General features: G+C 41.0%; 1 protein-coding gene across 12 annotated transcripts in view; it reads left to right on the top strand.

Annotated features, from left to right (window-relative positions):
- The window catches only part of mef2aa (myocyte enhancer factor 2aa), a 106,996-nt gene that overhangs the window by 73,857 nt on the left and 13,547 nt on the right, over window positions 1–19,592 (top strand). For 6 of the 12 annotated variants that reach the window (XM_074633030.1, XM_074633029.1, XM_074633032.1 and 3 more), the window contains 3 exons: window positions 14,314–14,448; window positions 15,868–16,081; window positions 18,993–19,052. In XM_074633030.1, coding sequence (XP_074489131.1) covers window positions 14,314–14,448; window positions 15,868–16,081; window positions 18,993–19,052 — 409 coding nt within the window. Of the gene's footprint in view, window positions 1–14,114; window positions 14,247–14,313; window positions 14,449–15,867; window positions 16,082–18,992; window positions 19,053–19,592 lie in introns of all 12 variants that reach the window. The other 6 variants (XM_074633040.1, XM_074633034.1, XM_074633038.1 and 3 more) reach the window with 3 other exon arrangements.

The raw sequence follows: 19,592 nt of genomic DNA, 5'->3' as shown, positions 1-19,592 counted from the left end.
GCACCAGAAGAAAAAATGAACAGAAAACTGTCCAAAACGGAATAAATCAGATGCTTTATTTGATTAGAGGCGAGAATAATGGAATTTCATTTTACTCAGAGGGCTCTCTCTTTAACACACATTTCTTAAAAATAGACAGTGATAAGTATAATTGAAAAAAACACACTAATTTTATCGTTGTTTTTTTACTTTTTTGACAGAAAGATACATGCATCCAGGTTGACACCTAAAAGGGCAGGTTAGAGATGAAGGTGGTGCAGAAGGTGATGATGCACAGATTAAACAGCCGATTAGACTGTTGTCAGGCTATTCAATAGGCGTTATCAGTCGCTATAAGCCGCATAGATGTGGGACAATAGGGGCCTACTGCACCCACTAGTAAGTTTTATCATCTATTCACATGGTAGATCACCGAAAGAAGGTATAAAAGAACACGACAGCGACCTCTAGTGACCGTAGTAATTATGTCAGGAGTAGAAGGGGAAGTCAGGAGCTGAAGAAGCTGTAGTTTTATTGCCTACACCTAAATAAGTTGTAGTTTTATTGCTTAAACCTAAAGAAGTTGTAATTTTATTGCCTAAACCTAAAGAAGTTGCAGTTTTGTTGCCTAAACCTAAAGTAGTCATAGTTTTGTAGTTTTGTTGCCTAAACCTAAAGTAGTCATAGTTTTGTAGTTTTGTTGCCTAAACCTAAAGAAGTTGTAGTTTTATTGCCTAAACCTAAAGAAGTTGCAGTTTTATTGCCTAAACCTAAAGAAGTTGTAGTTTTATTGTCTATACCTAAAAAAGGCTTTTTTTGTTTGTGTTGAAAACGGGACTTTTCATTCAGTTTTAAAACATGTTAGAACGTGTTGCTTTTAAGTTTCACTTTCACTTTTACAATGTAGTAGGCGTAGTAGACCCCTAATGACCCACATCTATGGTGCTTATAGTGAATGATAACGCCTATTAAATGGCCTGATAACAGTCGGATCGGGTGAATTAAAACAGAAATAGATACAGTATATTACTGCAACTAACTGGTTAACAAAGTTTTTAATAGGTTATGTGGCTCTGAATGTGTAATCATGACTTTTATTTTTTTGTGTGTTGACATTCCTGTTGTGATACATCAACTTTACATGAACAAAAGCTCAATTTGCATTTTAAATAATGCGTCTGATTCTCCATCAGCAGATTTTTGTGATCAGATATTCCTGTGAGGAATGAGCTTCAGCCATGCAAATATTCAGTAGATCAGTACTCTTTCAACTCTGGAGTCTGTCGAGGATAGTGTGGTGCGCCGCTTGTTTGTGTTTGTTTTAACAGTAAGCATAAATCCTTGAATATCAAAGCACACTGGTGAGACTACTCTGAGTAGCAGAGGCAGATTGTCCTCAGTGTGTATTTATAATTGTGGCACAGAAACATAACAGGACGGTCAAATGAGGCTCTGGCTGGCTCACAGGGAAACTGTCACTACCACCATGTTCTCTAATGCAATAGACAGTATTATCTTATAGCTAGTATAGCTTTGATAGAGCATTTAGTGTAAAACTTTCCAACACGTTGATTGCATTATATATAAGAGGAAAAACACAAATTAATGCAAACACATGTTTTATAGAAGAATTGACAGGTCTTTTGTACAATAATTCTAGTATATAAGTAATAAAATAAAGATCTGCCTATAATATTTAATAATATGTAATAAATATACTAAAATATACTATTCAGTCAACTACAAGTAAATACACGTAAATGCCCAGTTTCATACTGACAAACCTACCAATGACTCCAAACTAAATTAGACAGAAACACGTAACAAGATTTGCCTAAAAAAAGCTTCTCTGCCTTAAAGCATCTGTTCACCAGATTTATGTTTTCTTTCCATTTCTGCAGACTAGTAGACCAGAGCACAGTGGAACCAACTATCCCTGAAAAAAAATCTGCTTATTTCAGATGGGACTCAGTTCTACGTATTCTGCAACTTATATAACTGACTCTACTATGTTAAACTAAATTAATTAGAAAATGTAACATTTAAAAACAAACTTTCACTGTTTTAAATATTAATTTTAAAGAATAAATGACTAAGTCCACCAAAACAGCAAAGCAAAACCCCCATAGAACCTGCTATTGGTTGTTTTTCTTTTAGTAATGCAATATATATTTTTCAAGTTCATCAGTTCTTGCAACTTAATCACCACAAAATGATGCAACTGAAGTAAGTGCAGTCATGTTATTTACACATTATCCTCATGAAACTAAAACCCTACAGCATGCTTTGAAAAAATGGTTAGCAGTAATGTGAGCTATCGATACAGTAATATGTAGTTAATGGGCTAAAACACACAATAACACTTGTAGCAGCTTAGTTCAGCATAGTTCAGATGATCTGATTGGGTTGAGCAGTTAGTGGCAGTTTTGCATTGCAGTCCATTGTCTTGAATTCAGTGTTCTTTTGTGAACTAAAATTCAGATTCATGAGAGATTTAAAGTTCTTTTTTTATTTAAATGAAATAAGATTTGTTCTGCCTCTGGCTGACACTGTACTCAGTATCGTCTGAAGCTCGGGAAGCTCCGCTAAATTCTCCTTTCTGGACACAAATACTGTGTCCATCGCCAAACTCGCTGTCTGGTGTCGTTGAGCCGGGGAGGAGGGGCCAACTTTGAATGTTGTCTTTACAAACCGCAACGGACAAATCCTACTCATTCTGCTGTTAAAGCTTGTCTAAACAATATTAGATTTCACCAGTAAAGATTTGACATTTTTACGATACAGTGTTTGTGTTAACCATTACAGTAGATGTCTTGAGTGGATGTCCATAACATTGGCTGGATAAGTAAAAGGATTACACTCATGTTATTGTTGTCAGGTTTGAGCTGTAGTTTGAATAATTATATATGACACCAGTATATAAAACCAGTAAAATGCGGTTTCATGTTTTTCTGAAGATCTGTTGTCCTGCGTCTATGTGCGCAGACACTACTAGTGAAGTTTGGTGCTTCTGATGCTATTTTCTGACATCGGTTTATTCTGAAGAAACCGGCGTTACTGTTGACATGAACAGAAACGACATCACTTCCTTTGCAACAGAGCCTTTTTCTCTGGAAAGACTAAACTCAGTACCTGTTGTTGGGGCCACTTTACTTTGTGTTGATGTAAATGGACAGAATCTAAACTAGGCTGCTGCTCAGTCTATTTGTCCATATGTTAATAAGAAGAAAAATAACCGTGTAGAAAGGTTTAAAGAAGTACGTCATTTGAGTTTAGGTTTTGTCTTTCTTCTTCCCTTGACTTCTGACCTATGGCTGTGAATCTGATGCCTGGTCTGCTCTATTATCTTCAATGTGCAGTGAACATAGAAGAAGGAACTGCTCATATCTATAAGGTTTTGTAAAATGTGTCTCACAAAAAGTCATATATGGAGACAATTCTCTTTCCCCCTCTTTTTTTTTCCAACCGGCTGACTCTTTCTCTTTCAGTTTCTGGTTAGTGTTTCAGGTCTTCAGAGAAACATGCTTGTGTTCTCAGTGTTTTCTTTTTTCTTTTTATTCTGTCATTTCTAGAAACATAGAATAGCAAGTTAATTAAACATTTTGTATCTGGGGAAGATTACACTCGTGACAAGTCGTTATTCTAGTTGGAAATATCCACGATTTCTTATTGTCTGACTGGTCAAATTGCTCATTCTTTGTATATAATTATCTACATCATTATCTATCATTTGCCGGTCTATTTACAGTGGCTCAGAAAGGGAGAGCAGATGTTTAAATGTAACAACAAAATCTGAATTTAGAGCTTTTTTATTATTATTATTTCAATCAAATATCAGATGAAAGTCTTTGAAAAGCCTGTTTTCCGGTGTGGATGGTGTCTGGATCATGTTGTAGGCGCAAGGTAGGACGAATCCAGCTATTTTAAAAGTTTTCATTAATTAAATCTATTGGTTCAGCGACTTCACCGTCAAGTCTCGATTACACTTAATATCCTCCTCCAGCTCTTCGTCATCATGTATCTACTTCAGTCTTTCTCCCCACTCTGCCATCATCATATTACTATATTCTCCTTTTTGATATTTCACCATAGAGCTCACAGCAGCAGTGATGAGAAATCCTTTTTAAGCTAAATCAAATGTCATTGCTGTTGACATAGACTTATTGGGTTGATGTTGATTTTTCAGGGCTTTTCAATATATGTGAAATTTTCTGCCAGCCCATTTTTAATATTACAGAAAAAATAGTATGTGCACTTTGGGGCTCCAGTGATTTATTGGAGTGATATTAAAATGATTTTCTATATTTTTATTTTGACTGTAGGTCACGCACAGTATTGCAGATTATATTAAGTATGATGGTATTACTGTACCTTTAAGTATTTAATCTAAATTAATGGATATCTTCGTGATGCTGCTTTGTAATTAGGCAGAGGTTTCTTCTTTAGTATCTTCTGTGTGTTGCCATATAAATATTGAGTCTGTCAAGTCAATCTGTTGTCTCGGTAAAACAACAGCATGGGCAGCCATTAATGTGTGTTTCTGAAATCCTATGACCGCCTCTTCATTTGGGTCTCATACAAACACACGAGCGACTTCCTATTTCCCGTGCGCACATGAGTGTTTTGTATACCTGAGAGCAGACATTTAACCTTTGGGCCTGTGTCCAGCTCCAGAGTTTGCCTAACTTGTGTTGCTAGTCAAAACAAACACACTGGCTGTCCATACAACACCAGCATCTATTTTCAGACTAGTGCAGTAGGACAAGTTAAAAATAAATGTCTCACAAAGAGAAAACAGAGAGAAGGGTTATCGTTGTTAGCCGCAACAATACCTCTGATAATATGTCTTACAGTTACAGTATGTGTTTTCACTTGTAAAGTTAGCCCCCATGAGCAATATGGCCAGAATCTTCTATCGCGATATAGGTCATTTCATATCTCAATAACGATATATATCATGATATAGCATGTTTTTTTGGTAATTAAATAAACAAATAGTCCACAAATAACCACATGTTAAAGCTTATTTTTGTATACAAATAAAAGTACTGAATGATTTCTCATTTAATTAAGAAGTTTAGGGCAAACAGACAACAGATTCAAGTGAAATTATAGAGAAAAAATGAATAAATATTATGTTTACATGCATGCACACAAATACAAATACAAAGAAATAACAGATTAAGACTTTAAAAAAATGACTCTACCTATGTTATATATATATACATACAGTATATAACGCATGATATGTCAGAGAGCGAGGAAGGATTCACCACATAACGTTAGCTAACGTTACATTAACATTAGTTGTATGGGCAGTCGACTCATCTGATGGTAAATTAGCAAATTATGATTACGTTACTTGCGACTGTTTCATTAGAATTAAATGACATGACGTGAACAAATGTAAATAAACGTGAATAAACATAGCGTGAATAAAACTTAGATAGATTTTCATTGGCTATGGTGAAGACGCCAACTCCCATGATCCCACGCTACTTCATGACATCATCAAACTACTCCTTTTGTTATTGTTTCGATTGTGAGACCCCTAGCGGCATGAAATTACATATTGTGCATTTAAGAGTTTGATTTCCCGAGAGAGTCAGTATGTGCTTGTTATTATCAGTTTAGACGACATAATTATGTAACACGATATCTTATTAAATGATTTCATCATGATATGATTCCATTGAAAGACGATAAATTATCATATTGAATTATCGCCCAGCCCTAGAACGTGGTAGTGTAAATTCTCCCGTTCATTTCATTTGTTATAACTCTCCTCTTGACGTACAGCATCACATCTTAACATTGATATCTCTTATGGAGTAATCTGGTGGTGAGAGTTGTCTGATAAGTCTCCTCTTGCCACAGCGAGTGAAGCAGTATTAATGGTTCTGTTTCGAGCAACATGCTGGGTTTCAAAGTGCCCCTTTTTGTAGGACAAGGACTCCTTTTCCTCTGGGCTTTTAGTGAAAAAGGGTCACCAGTCCTCTTTTGTGGTGTTCTGAGTGTAATGAAACAGTTGTGGTAATGTTCATGCGAGTATATCACATACTGTTCTGTAATATGTGTCCTCTGCTGGAACAGATAGACAGTAATTGTTACCTGATGGCAGAGTAATGGCCTTTGATTTTTGAAAATGTAGTTTGATTATTGGAATTAAACTTTCTGTAATGAGCACCATCCCTGTTCTTTATATGGGATTTTATCCTGTAGGGCTATTCAACAGTTATCCTTTGAATCGCTGAATGGCTTAACTCCATTATCAAGTAATGGTTTTTCTTTGCATTTTAAACCTATCATGCATTACATCTCGCTGTTTTATTGTGTCTCCAATGTGTGATGCTTGTTACCAGGTTACTGCTAAGAGTTTTTTGCTTTTAGCACATGTCGTACTTCATCGACGTCAGAGCTTTTTTTCTACCCTCTCAACTACGTATGTCTCATTTCAAATCAAGGGTCCTTAGAGAGGACAGAACAACAAAAGACCATAAGCCATGGTGCCTTCTTCTAAACATCAGTTTCCACTAATGAGTTAATACTCTAAAATTAGATATGCTCTCACTCAAAATCCAGAAGTTAACAACACTACAGTTTATTCACCAAAGAAAAAAGCTGATTTACACATTTTTCTGTCACTGTTTTACCCCCACCCCCCCCCCCCCCCCCTTATTAAAAAATGTTGCTGGTTTCTTATTTGAAGGTGTTTGTGAAATATCAAACTTCTGCACAGAGTTTCTTGGACCAGTGCTTAGTCACCGACATTTGTTAAGATTGTTTGACAAACTACTTCCACAGATAGTTTAAGGAAAACATTTGAACTGATTTGTGTTGACAAAGCTTCTGCCTTTTACTGAGTGTGAAAGCAAGTGAACATATTTTTTTGTAAATACACTTCTAAAATGACTGCAGACAGGCATGGCCGAACTGTATATAACTTATACACGTGAAATGAATGTGTCATCAGATGTTAACTGTGTGTTCAACATGGTGAACATCATTTCTCTTAACCCACACCTTGGAGCAAAAACTGAACGGCCAAACTGAACAGTTTTTACTTGTTTATTTGATCTATTTTTTAAATTCCCTAAGGAATGTCTGCTACTGTACGTACAGGTACTTCAGTCAGTAGAGAAAGGGTAGAGAGTAGAGAAATAATGGACTTCTTCTCCTTTTATGCATCAGCTTCCACAGAAATGAAGATGTCTTGTCGGTAATACGCTAGTAACACACAATTACCAGTAGAGTAAAAACAAACAAGGCAACCATGGTGAATACAACTTCAAAATTTCCCGCGTCATTTTCAAAATATCTTAAAGGACCAGTGTGTAACAATTAGGGGGATCTATTGGCAGAAATGGAATTTTAATATTAATGAGTATGTTTTCTTTAGTGTATAATCACCTGAAAATAAGAATTGTTGTGTTTTCGTTATCTTAGAATGAGCCGTTTATATCTACATATGGAGCGGGTCCTCTTCACGGAGTCCGCCATGTTACACCGCCATGTTTCTACAGTAGCCCAGAATGGACAAACCAACTCTGTTAACTTTTCCTGCTTGGGCCGGAGTCGATAACGTTACTCGTTCCAATCGCCGCCTCTCTCTCGCTCTCTTGCTTCATCACTCACGTCCCTTGTACACACACACTCTACAGCACTATGAAAAAAAATCCTGAAAAATGATGATGTTGCAGCTATAATTGTTTACATTATTCCTGCATTAATGTGAGCTTAGGTTTACTGTATTTATATTATAGATTAAGCAGAAGTGCAGGGTGTAACACCAAAGTAATGTTCTGTAATGAGTACTGTAACTGCTAATTAACTCATTGCCCTAAAGCAAAGTAATGGCAACATGATGTGTTACCCTTCTGCAGCAACAGTGTGTTGGATGGCATGTAACAATGCATCACGTATAGTTTCTCAAACTGAGCTCAAACCACATACCTGTCATAAACCGTGGTGTGAACCACATGAAATAGGTCAGACATTGAGCTGACCTAATTTGGTTTGATCTAGTTACAGAGCAGCAGTGATACTAGTTATGTTAAAGATCATTAGAACCACGAGCCGCGAGTCCACCCCTTTGTGTTCTTCAATGACCTTGCGGGCCGAGCGGCTGAAATGAGACCTTGCTATCGTGCGCAGCGGCTACTGTGAGTTAGCTCGTGCAACAATCAGCTTGCCCTTGTGCCCCCCTCCTCCCACTGTGCGTGCTGTGCGGCCAACCCCTCCTGCCCAGGGGCGAGGACAGAGCAAAGCCTGCTGGGATTGGTGGGGGGGAGAGAGAGAGATGGGGGTTAGCTGGCATGGTGCCACCTTCCCCTGACTGCCTGGCCTGACTGGGGGCAAAGAGGGAGGCTGCTGTGTCTCAGATTGATGAGGACAGGTCTGTGGTCTGGGTATAGAGTGTTGCAGAACAGACGTCCTGCTGGCACATCCTGCCCTCTCTGCCGCACGCCCCCCAGCCCTCCGTACTCGCCTTATCGGAACTCCTAATTGTCCTTATGAATATTTTAGAGGCGAGCAGGAATGGGAGTTCAGGGTTGGGGGTATGGTTTCAAGGGCCCTGACAGCTAATGATCCACTCAATGACCAGAGAGAGAGAGCGGGAGACAGAGAGACAGAGGAGTAGAAACGGTTGGAAAGATTTTCAATAATCTGTATGTTAATGTTTTTGTCTGGATTGTAATTCCCTCTGATCAGTTTTTAATGTGTGCCACCTTTTTTCTTTATGTGGAGTTTTGTTCTCATTCTTTTTAATCTGTAGATAATGATGACATTGGTTTGCCTTTATCCTCAATTTGTAGTTGAATTCCCTCTTGTCTGTACTGAAAATATGCAGGCCGCTGATTGAGACTGTTCCCTCTGACTGTGGCGGCTAATAGCTTTGTCACATCAGTCATTCACCACAGTCTCAGAGCAGAAAGCTCTGAAGGGACCGCTCACTGCACAGCAATGGCCTCTTATTCAGTCAAATGGATGGGCTACTTTTAATTGGCAATCTAGCCGGTCAAATGCAGGTAATCATTTGCGGTATACAATATAGAATTTGTTATCTATCGCTGTTTTAGATTTAGTGAGTATGACTCACTTTGGATTTACCAACTAGGGCTGTGTATTGGCAAAAATCTGGCGATACGATACGTATCACGATACAGGGGTAACGATTCAATATATTGCGATACTGTAAGCAAGGTGATATATCGGATTTTTCAAATCTGATTTTAGGAAAACCAGAAATACACCAATTTTAGAATAGGCAAAAATAACACATTTATACTGCATGCAAAAAAACTGTGGTTTTTGCCCAAAACTGCATGTGATTATCATAAAGTGGGCATGACTGTAAAGGGGAGACTCGTGGGTACCCATAGAGCTCATTTTCATTCACATATCTTGAGGTCAGACGTCAAGGGACCCTTTTAAAAAATGGCCATGCCAGATTTTCCTTGCCAAATTTAGCATAATGGAGCATTACTTAGCCTCCTTCTTGACAAACTAGTATGACATGGTTGGTACCAATGGATTCCTTAAGTTTTCTAATTAATATGATACCAGTATCGTCACTAGTCTATCTATAAAACTGAGCCCGCTACAACCTCCGAAAAGGGGTTAAAACATATAATATCTCGATACTCATGCGTAACGGTATTTTCTTACACCCCTACTACTAAATGTCTGACTTTGAGCTCACAGTTCATTGTGGTTTGTCCATTGCCATTGTAGTGTCAGGTGGGATTGAATCTCACTATGTATGTACAGCTTCAAGACAACAATATCAAAATAAAACGCAGACGGTCGAGTTGCCCCCTCCCGCTGCTCTTCCTGTCCGCTGTGTAACTAGACAATGGAGTGAGCCACAGGAAGGACATGAATCCAGCCTCACATCCTCATATCAGTCAGTAATGGTCATGAGATTAAACAAGATATGTCTGGGAATTACAGGGGTCTCCTTATCTAATAGCCCCTCACTCCCAACTCACAATATGTGGTGGGAAATGCAGAGAGAGAGAAGGCTTCCTGCAGTACAGTAACCTAGTGCTTGGCCGTGGCATTCAGTGCCTAAAGACCGACCAAAAGAGGCTTTTATTCCCCTCAAGTGAAGACTACAGCACCACAGGGGAAAAGCAACATGATGGTAGTGAAAGTCTCTTAAGATGTTATATAAGAGCAGAAATATTCCTCAGCAGATAAAAGCCTTCCTATCAGCCGCCTCCCCATGCTGATTTCCTAGTGCGTTCACACTCAAAGAAGCCCTTTGATAAGCACATTAGATGGAACGGCCTGGACACAATGGTGATGTCATGAGGATTAGCACGCTACCTTGCTTAGTGCGGCGGCGGGCACAAGGGCTAATTCACAGCACTGCAGGGCGAGAGGCTGGGAGACCCGGCCGCAGCACAGCGACCGGTTAAAATATAGCAACGGCTGGGATAAACAACACGCTTTAAACATTCATGTTGCACTCCACTTTTGGGACATTTGGTGTAATTTCCTGCTGTTTTTTTTGCCATTACATGACAAATCATGTCTTGCTGTTGCGGGGCCTGTAATCAGAGCAGTGGTGCGCCAGTCATGGGTCAGGTGGTGCTCTGCCAATAGCGAAAGCTGCTGTGATTCAGGCACAATGGAAGAAACAGCCTCTTCATGCCTTCCTTTCAGCCATCTCCCCCACAATTTTTGAAGTTCAGCTTTTATGCCGAACCACTATCTTTCTCCTTTCACCCTGCCTTCTATTCACGTACAGTTTGTACAGCACATGAATAAGTTAAACGCAGAAAGCTCTCTTGACACAAGAGAGGGAGAACATCTGAGTCAAATTGTTTTCCAAGACTCGCAGCAGCAGAGTACGCTGCTTGGGCCCATTTCGCTGAAAGTGCTTCTCAAGAAACAGGTGATGTAGGTGGCTTATGCAATGGGTTGAGTTTTATTTTTAATCCGTGGAATGATGTTTGCTTCAATTTTGCAGTAAAAAAAAAATGTGAAGATAAGGCTTAAAAGTAAATCTAAGGTCCTGAATTGAGCCGTCTAAGATATGTTTATATGTTTTCATAGCAGTTCTTAAGGCACTCATTGGGCAGAATTACATGAAAAGAATTCCCATTGATGTCAAATCAAAGTGCTATGCAAGGTTGCCTTTCACCGCACTATAGCCTTCTGTACTGAACATATACTGCAAATCTGGAGAGGCAATTACTGTGCTGAATGTTCCCCATGGTTACAGCTAGGTTAATAGTCAGGGCTCAGGTGGAGATGACGGATAGATGTTTTCTTCAGGGTAAGGAAGCCTCAAGGCCTCCTGCAATGGAAAATGTTTTTTTAAAGAGAAGTTCAAGTATCGCACAAGCAAACTGACGGACACACATGCACGCACGCACAGACAATGGTGCCCGGTTGGTTTGACGTCAGCCTCTCAGAGTCTCATTTTTATTTGAAGAGCCAAATTTCTATCAATACAGGTTTGGACTGCTGTGAGAAAATAGCAGCTGGCCTTTTTCCCACTCATCTTTGTGAGCCTCTCAGGACCTTGTGAATAGATTGCACAAGTTCCCTTGTCCATGCTCTCTCCAGCCTCCTCCTGCAACTAAACAGCCCCTATCTTTCAGTATAAATGCAACTGAAAGTCCCCACCGCTGCTGTATTCACATCAAGCCAACTTTACTTTTCAAAGCACAACAAACCTCACAACTTGATTCAACATTTGAGAGGCATGTTTTTTTTAATCAAACGATTCATATTGTAAAAAGAAGTTTGCTTTTTTGCATCCCGATCGTCTAGTAAGTTTTCCCCTCTTCTAGGTCAGAAAACTGTACTGTCTGCAGTATCGACATTTAAGAGCAAAGTTGATCTGGGGTTGGGTGGCCTTCAGGGCTCCATGTGTTCCCTTCTACGGCCATGTCTCTGCGCGGCTGCCTCTGATTGGCCAGCGTGGGGAGCCAGGTCTTGACAGGTGTTTGGAAGAGGGACACCTGTTTGGCCATGTGCTGATTTAGTGATCCATTTACTGGGAGCTGTGGGCAGCGTCTGTGGGACACCCAAAACATGCCAAGTCATTTAACAAAGAATTACAGCCATGCTTTCCCAGGCCTTCAGTGTTACATGCATTAGAACGCCACAGAGACGATTAACTCTTACACACCAAATGTCGACCATACTTCGGTGCCTCTTTTTGAAGATGATATGTATTGTAGTGATTCATGTAATGTATCATGGAATGAATCTGATTCCTGCCTGCCCTTGTCTGCTGCTATCTGGTTCCCGCTCGCCCACTGTGCTGCTGCAACCCCTCCCGAAATGGCTCGGGCCAGTGGGTGCGGCGTACCGAAGGCTGGCCAGGCTTGTTGTGAAAGTAGAGCAGCCCTGCCCATCTCGCGCAGCCGTGCCCGACCAGTCCGACCACCATATTCCCATAATGAGCAGGTTGGAACCTAAATTTGCAGGTTGAGATCAGATCTTTGGCTCACTGGGGGGAGAAAGTGCATAGTTTAACCCCGGTAAACACAGGCCTTTCAGGACCCTAACTAAAGAGGGTTCGTTCAGTAAACAGGAAATGAACCAGCAAGGCGTTTTCTTAGAATGAGAAGAATGCCACTGCTCTGTACCGCACCAAACAGTAATGCATCTGTGGTACAGTGCTGGCCATTCATTATCCTTCTCTCGCTCTCTCGCTCTCCTCTGGGCATTGTGGACACTCATGTTTGAAGAGATGTGGGTGCTTTTGCTGAACTTCCTTATTTCTGTGCACGGCGTCACATTTTTTTGTAGATTTAGATTAGATTTGTGCCCCAAAATGTACATCCATCAGAAATTGTATGCACGTGAATGCATGGTGGATGGAGTGAGCAGCAAGGGATTTAGCATCATCTGGTTTTAATGAGCGATGGTATTATGCAGGACTGTTATAAAGCACATGGCACAGGTTTTAGGAAATACATTGAGGTTGTGGTGAGCAGCGCTGGGTTAGCCGCATTGTCTGCACAGACCTTAACGTACTGTCACATTGCTGTCAGAGGATGTAGCAGCTGTAGAAACCCCCCCCTCCTCCCTCCCTCGCCGCACACACACTGCACATGTGCACCACACACACGCCCACTCACACAGTCTCTCTTTCACACACACACATTTTCCACTTTCTTGGGTGATGAGACCAGAAACAGAGAGTAAGGTCTCATTAGTGTGTGCAGGTTCCTCACTCTGACCCCTGCATCCACCGGAGTCGGCGACCTTCCTGTAGACACGAGGCCTCCGAGGCAGCCCACAGACAGGGCAGGGCGCTGCCGAGGACCTGCACTAGTCTGATAGAGGAACCTTGAGAGCCACACATAAATCATGTTTTGATGTGCACTGCCTTGATATCACATGCTGTCACATGCTGTCAGCGAGTCTTGTTAACACCCGCTATTCACGGCCCGTAAGAAAGTGAGCAAAAATGAGCACAGCGTCGCGTTTGTTTGTTTAGTTGTGAGACGCGTTTTGTTTTTCTCAAAGTTAAAATAGGCCTCTTTATAACACCACAACACACCACCCTATGTACTTATGAGCGCTCTGCTTTTACAATAATCGCTCAATTTCACGCTCAAATAAGCATCTTTGACCACATTTGATTATCCATTTTATTCCCCACATGCATTAACTTTGATAAGATCCCAAGAGTGACAACCGTACTGAATTACAGGCCGGGACAGTCTTAAAGTGCTCCGCTGTAGGATCTTCTTATGCAGGGGCTTCTTCCAGCTGGTTGGCTTATGATAACTGAAACATAATGAAAAATGCAAAGACACACTTGCAGCAAAGAGAAGGGAGAACAGAGAAGGGATGGAGGCAGGGAGGGGAGGAGAAGAAGAGCGGAAAAGGGAGGAGGACAATATTTTGTTTCCCTGAACACTTGTGAAGGGTGAAAGGATATAGAGTGACATTTCAGTTTCCCCTTGGTGCAGAGCTACAGTTTAGCCTAGCGTCGGTGTAGCAGCTGTTCATGTTGTGCTGCAACAAAAGCAAGAAATGAAGGACAATCATACAGTAGATTTTTGTACATGTTTGAATGATATTATTCCAGTAGAAAATGTATATATTAGGTAACAACACAATATTTTTTTTTTCTCTTCAATTGTGCAATTTCCTTTCAGAAATTGAGAAACAAAGGCCATAATGACTGTGCTAGTCCCGATCCTGAAGACTGTTTTGGGCACAGCCCCCTCATGGACGACCATTTCGGCAAACTAAACGAAGAGAGTGATTTAATGTACAAGCGCTGTGGTGTAAGTACTTCCTTTGTCCCCTGCTGTTTTGTGTTGATTCCTGTCTTTATGTTGATGTTCACTACAGGCGCTAAACAAGAAAGAACACAGAGGTTGTGATAGCCCGGACCCCGATGCCTCATATGTCCTCACTCCTCACACAGAAGAAAAGTATAAAAAAATTAATGAGGAGTTTGATAATATGATGAGAAATCATAAAATCGTAAGTACTGTAAATGCAACGTTTTTGCTTGGCTTTGTGGCACAAAGGATTTTCACTCTTTTTTTCCATTTAACTTTTTCCTCTTTTTGTTACTCCCCCCCTAGAACCTCTGTCAACTTCTTTCAGAACTACTCTAGCTTAATAGTAATGCCCCCTTCACTGGGTGTGCATTTGTTTTTTCTTATGTTGATTTGTTCTGCAACTGATATTTTGGCACACCCTGATAAGATCACATTTCATGTGAACAGGTGAAATGTTGCATGCTTCTGCTGGAAAGATTACACCCTAGTATCATGGTCGTGTTATCGTAAATCAAACAGCAGTCGCTATTTAAACACATGCACAGTAAATACTTACTCACATATAGTGATAGTTCATCATGAAGATCTGCAGGTTCTGTGATTTAAGGTTTTTTCCATCTAAAACCTGATTTTTTTAATCTCATAATGTAACAAAAAAACAAATTAAAAAACAAATCATAGTTCCTTTATAATATAATATTTACAATTTCTCCTCTCAAATCTTTCCATTACCTCTCTCCCAATGCATTATGGCATACAATATCTCTTACTCCTGAACAGCTCCAGCATTAAAGTGTTCCCAGAGCACACTAACACCACACCATCATTTAGCATCTCCCCTCTCCTTCATCAAGCACCACACCCTCTAAAACACCCCAAATCTTTTGTGATCTTATCATGCGTGTTAATATTAGAATTGTGCAAGAACACAATGCTTACTAAGCAGTCGTTTTCTCTATGTCCCTGACATGAAGAGCATCACTTTGCCATTAACAAACTAATGATAACACCCGACTGGCTCACTGGATAATGCTATGATGAAACGTTCTCACTGCCACCTGTCATTCTCACTTACGCTTTGCACAGTCAGCACTTTGTAGGTAAATGCAAGTGAGTCACGATTCTTGTAGCTGTGAATCCCCGCCGCCCCTCTCTTCTGCGCTGAGAAACACGTTACACGATGCTGCTGTTTCAAAAGGCAATAAGTACGTCTGTAGTGCTGACTGCTGCAATGCCAAAGTGATCACCTGAATGCATGTTTTGTTTTCTGTGTTTTCTGTGTGTTGCGGTAGCACTGAAAATGTGTGTGTGTGTGTGTGTGTGTGTGTGTTCTTTATGTACGATGTTAATGAGAATAAACTTTTTTTGATGGTTATATGGTGTCACTCAAGAGCCCGCATGTCGGGCAGAAATGTTTCCTAAAATAATTTGTTACAAAGCAACAGCCGAGTTTAAAACGCGCAGTATGTCCTTGTTTATTAAAGCAAACCCTCAAGGGGAGCTCTCTGTTAATGATGCCATGACAGCCACTGGCCCATCAGACTTATCATTAGACCTTGGGTTTTGAGTGTGTTTGTGTGTAAACCTCTGTCTGTGTGTGTTTGTCTCCCTCCTGTAGCCCACAGCATTGCCTCAGCAGAACTTCTCCATGCATGTGGCAGTGCCCGTTTCCAATCCTAATGCCATGTACCAGACAGGAGGGACTCTGGGCAGCCAGGCGCTGGCAGCGGCCGCGGCCTCTCTGAGCGACAGCGGGATGCTGTCCCTTCCACAGGCCTCTCTGCACAGGAATGTGGGCTCAAGTGGAGGACCCCAGAGGCCCACCAGTGCAGGTTAGTAGACAACAACCCCAGTTAATTGGTCAAAGTGGTGCACAGAGGATCATCCAGACCACTCAGAGCAGGATTTATTTAGTTGATTATAGCCCATTTGTATGTGATTACATCATCTTTCTAAGTGCTTCGATAGCATAAATGTTTTGTTTGTAGAACAGTTGGACACGTCTAGTGGTGCTCAACCAGTAGGACATTAGCTTGGTGTAGCGTAAAAACTAGAAGGAGGGGGAAACAGCTAGCCTGGTTCTCTCCAATGCTAAAAAAACAACTAACTCCCCCAAAGCCCATTAACACATTATATCTTCTTTGTTTAAACGTGGCATTTTGACAGGTGGTGCTTTTTGTATTCAAGCACATGTCCCACACAATGAAAATGTTCTACGTATCATCGATTTAGATTTTCTCCGGTGACCGACTGGGTCGAGAATAAAGACAGACTGGGTGGAATATAAAGAACGACTAGGTCGAGTATAGCGACCGACTGGATAGAGCGGGGGGACCCCAGTCAAAAGCACCCAATTGCAGCCTATGCAGTTTAAATAGATACAATAGAATAGATAGATAAAATGTTTGCCGTGGGTCCTAATTTAAAGTATCACACACTATCAGGGGGGTAGGGACACTCTGTCAGTCATTTTGAAAGAGACAAACACAGATGCAGCAGACACAAATCTCCTCTTGTGCTTGGGTCTATTTGTGTTTTACAAATTAACTGCAACTTTCCTAAAATTATAATAATCTGTTTATTTGTCTTCAGATGGCATTAATGACATAACTAATAATGTTTTGAGAAGAAATAAGTTAACATTTTTCCCTGATGGTTGTTTCTTACAGTAGTTTATTCTTGGGACCCCAGTCAGTGGTCCTTGTATGTTAGATATGTTGGTAGGATGAGGGTTAATAACACGGAGTTACACGCTGTACTACTCTTAACAGTTTTTTGGATGAACTGAATGTGTGCCCAGCATTTCTCTCAAAGTCTACGCTGGTTGCCTGGCAACTTCGCAGTGACGATGAAACTACCGGGAGCCACCCAGCCAAGAAATAGTTACAGCACATAACCCCCGTAAAATCACAATGCTTTTGATTTTTTAACTTTGGTTGGAGCAAGGCTAGCTGTTCCCTCTTGCTTCCACTCTTTATGCTAAGCTAGGCTAATCGCTCCTTGGCTCTAGCTTCATACTTAGCACATAGACATGGGTCTGGTATCGGTCTCCTCATTTAACTCTCTGCAAGACAGTAAATAAGCGTAAGAGTTTTTTATTAAGATGGTATTGGTTGTAAGACACCTAAGGTCAAGTGAAGTCATACTAACATCCTTTGTGTGATATGTATTTTTTCACACCTTCTGTATCAGCATTGTGGAAAATATAATGTCATTCTACGCTAGTGCTGGTATGACTGGTCTGACTCAGTCGGCCCAGATGGCTTTTTGCAAGATTCAGCTACACTGCATACGACAGAAGTACAGGCAACAAGGTGTGAAATGCCTCATTCAAGATTAACCACATTATAAGAACTGGCTGACACCTACCCGTACACAGGGGGTTTACTTAATGGTTGTTTTCCCACAATAACTCTTCTTTCTTGATTATTCACCGCTCTATCTGTGTTGTTTTTATGATGCATATTGGAGCAGCATATTTCAAAAGCTAAAAACATGCCCAGGCTCATGCAGCGTACTTGCATTGCATGCTTGATTTAAACCTGCAGTAGGCAGAATGTTTTTGGCATCTCTGGGCAAAAATTCCATAATAACCTTTCAGCATATTGTAATTCAAGTGTTCTGAGAGAAAACTAGACTTCTTCACCTCCTCATGACTCTGTTTTCAGGCATTCAAAAATCTAGCCTGTGACGGGAGACTTTGGCCAATCACAGGTCATTTCAGAGAGAGAGAGAGAGTTCCTATTGGCTGTTCATTCAACGGAGGCAGCTGTCAATCACTCGCGCACTCCGATCAAACGGTCAAACTAGGCAGCACTGATCAAATATGAATCAATATTCAGTTACTGTAATGCCTATTTCTCACCTCAAATGTTTTCAGTAACATCTACTTGTAGTGTACTGTTTAGCTGTAAAATGAGAAAGTTTGCTCCGGCTGGTGGGCGGTGTTTGGTATTTCCTCAGCTGATCTCAACAAGGCTGCCGGGACACAAACTTTCTCATTTTACAGCTAAACAGTACACTACAAGATGTTTCTGAATACATTTCAGGTGAGAAATATGCATTACAGTAACAGAATATTGATTCATATTTGATCAGCGCTGTCTAGTTTGACCGTTTGATCAGAGTTCGCGAGTGATTGACAGCTGCTCAGAGACAGCAGCTGGACAGCAGACTCCAAATCAGTTCTGATTGGTTGTTTTCCTCCAGTCTGTGAAATCTTGCAGATGCCATTAGGAGCACCAGAGGACACAGAGACACATGATTATTTTTTTTTGATTTCCTGTCTCATGCTCTATTGTCAGGATATAGCGACTGTTTTATAAAAAATACTTTTTTTAATCATATTTGCTCCAATTCTAGCTCAGTGCTGCAGTGTATCTCTTGAAAACGTCTACTTGGTAGAGTTTTCATTTGACTGTTAAGAGAGGCTCCGGTACATGATTTCCAAGAAATGTTCCAGGTGCAGATGCGTCCTCATTGTGGAATTCTGCATTAACCTCCAACTTTATAAACATAATGAAAACGCAATGCTGAACGCAGCTCTACGTTGCCCTCTTTAATCCCATATTGAAAATCTCCCCACCAGTCGGACACTGGCGAGAGCACAGGCCTCCCTGTTTTTTTTTGCAAAGACAGATCTACATGACATTTTCATGTCCGGTCTGGCATCTCCATCACATGCTCTGCTAGCTTGCAGGAGGATGCAGATGGTTAATCATATCACTCTGTGCATCTCATTAGGTGGCATGCTGGATACCACAGACCTTTCAGTGCCAAGTGGTGTGGGCTCCAGCCCAGCGGGTAAGTCCTCCCGGAGAGATTTATTAGCTCTCTGTAGCTCTGCCCAATAGGCCTCCTGCTTAGCACGCGAGCTGGATGGTTGCGTATCCATCTGTGATTGGTTCAAGACAGTTGTCACTAGCATTGACTGATGCCTGACTATATATTCCCCTGCATGTGAAGGGAATACGACTGTTCCTCCTCTCAACAGAGGAAACATATAATATGCTTGTTAAATGCATGTGTGAGAGATGGGAAATGGCTCAGCAGCATTCCCTCAGTGTGGCGTTTTGTGCTTGAAACCAACCTGAGCATAACCAGGCGAGGCAATTAGCCGTCCAACTGACTTTGGCAGGTAAATAAACGCAGCGTTTCCTTTAAAGTTGTCACCTCCACGTAGCCCTCCCTCATCCTGTTTCCTTCCCTCTATTGACAGGTGCATCTGTTTCCCCCCCCTCCCACTACTCAGGCAGCCCTTATAAGGCTGGAGAGGGTCTGTAAGATGCCTAGACCAGCATAACCCTTTAGGTATTCGGGCCATGACATCCCACTAAGTCCTCA

This window comes from Sebastes fasciatus, chromosome 4 (genome assembly GCF_043250625.1).
Source record: "Sebastes fasciatus isolate fSebFas1 chromosome 4, fSebFas1.pri, whole genome shotgun sequence".
NCBI lineage: Eukaryota > Metazoa > Chordata > Actinopteri > Perciformes > Sebastidae > Sebastes > Sebastes fasciatus.
The sequence above is the reverse complement of the archived record's forward strand: the minus strand, read 5'-3'. Positions and strand labels throughout refer to the sequence as shown.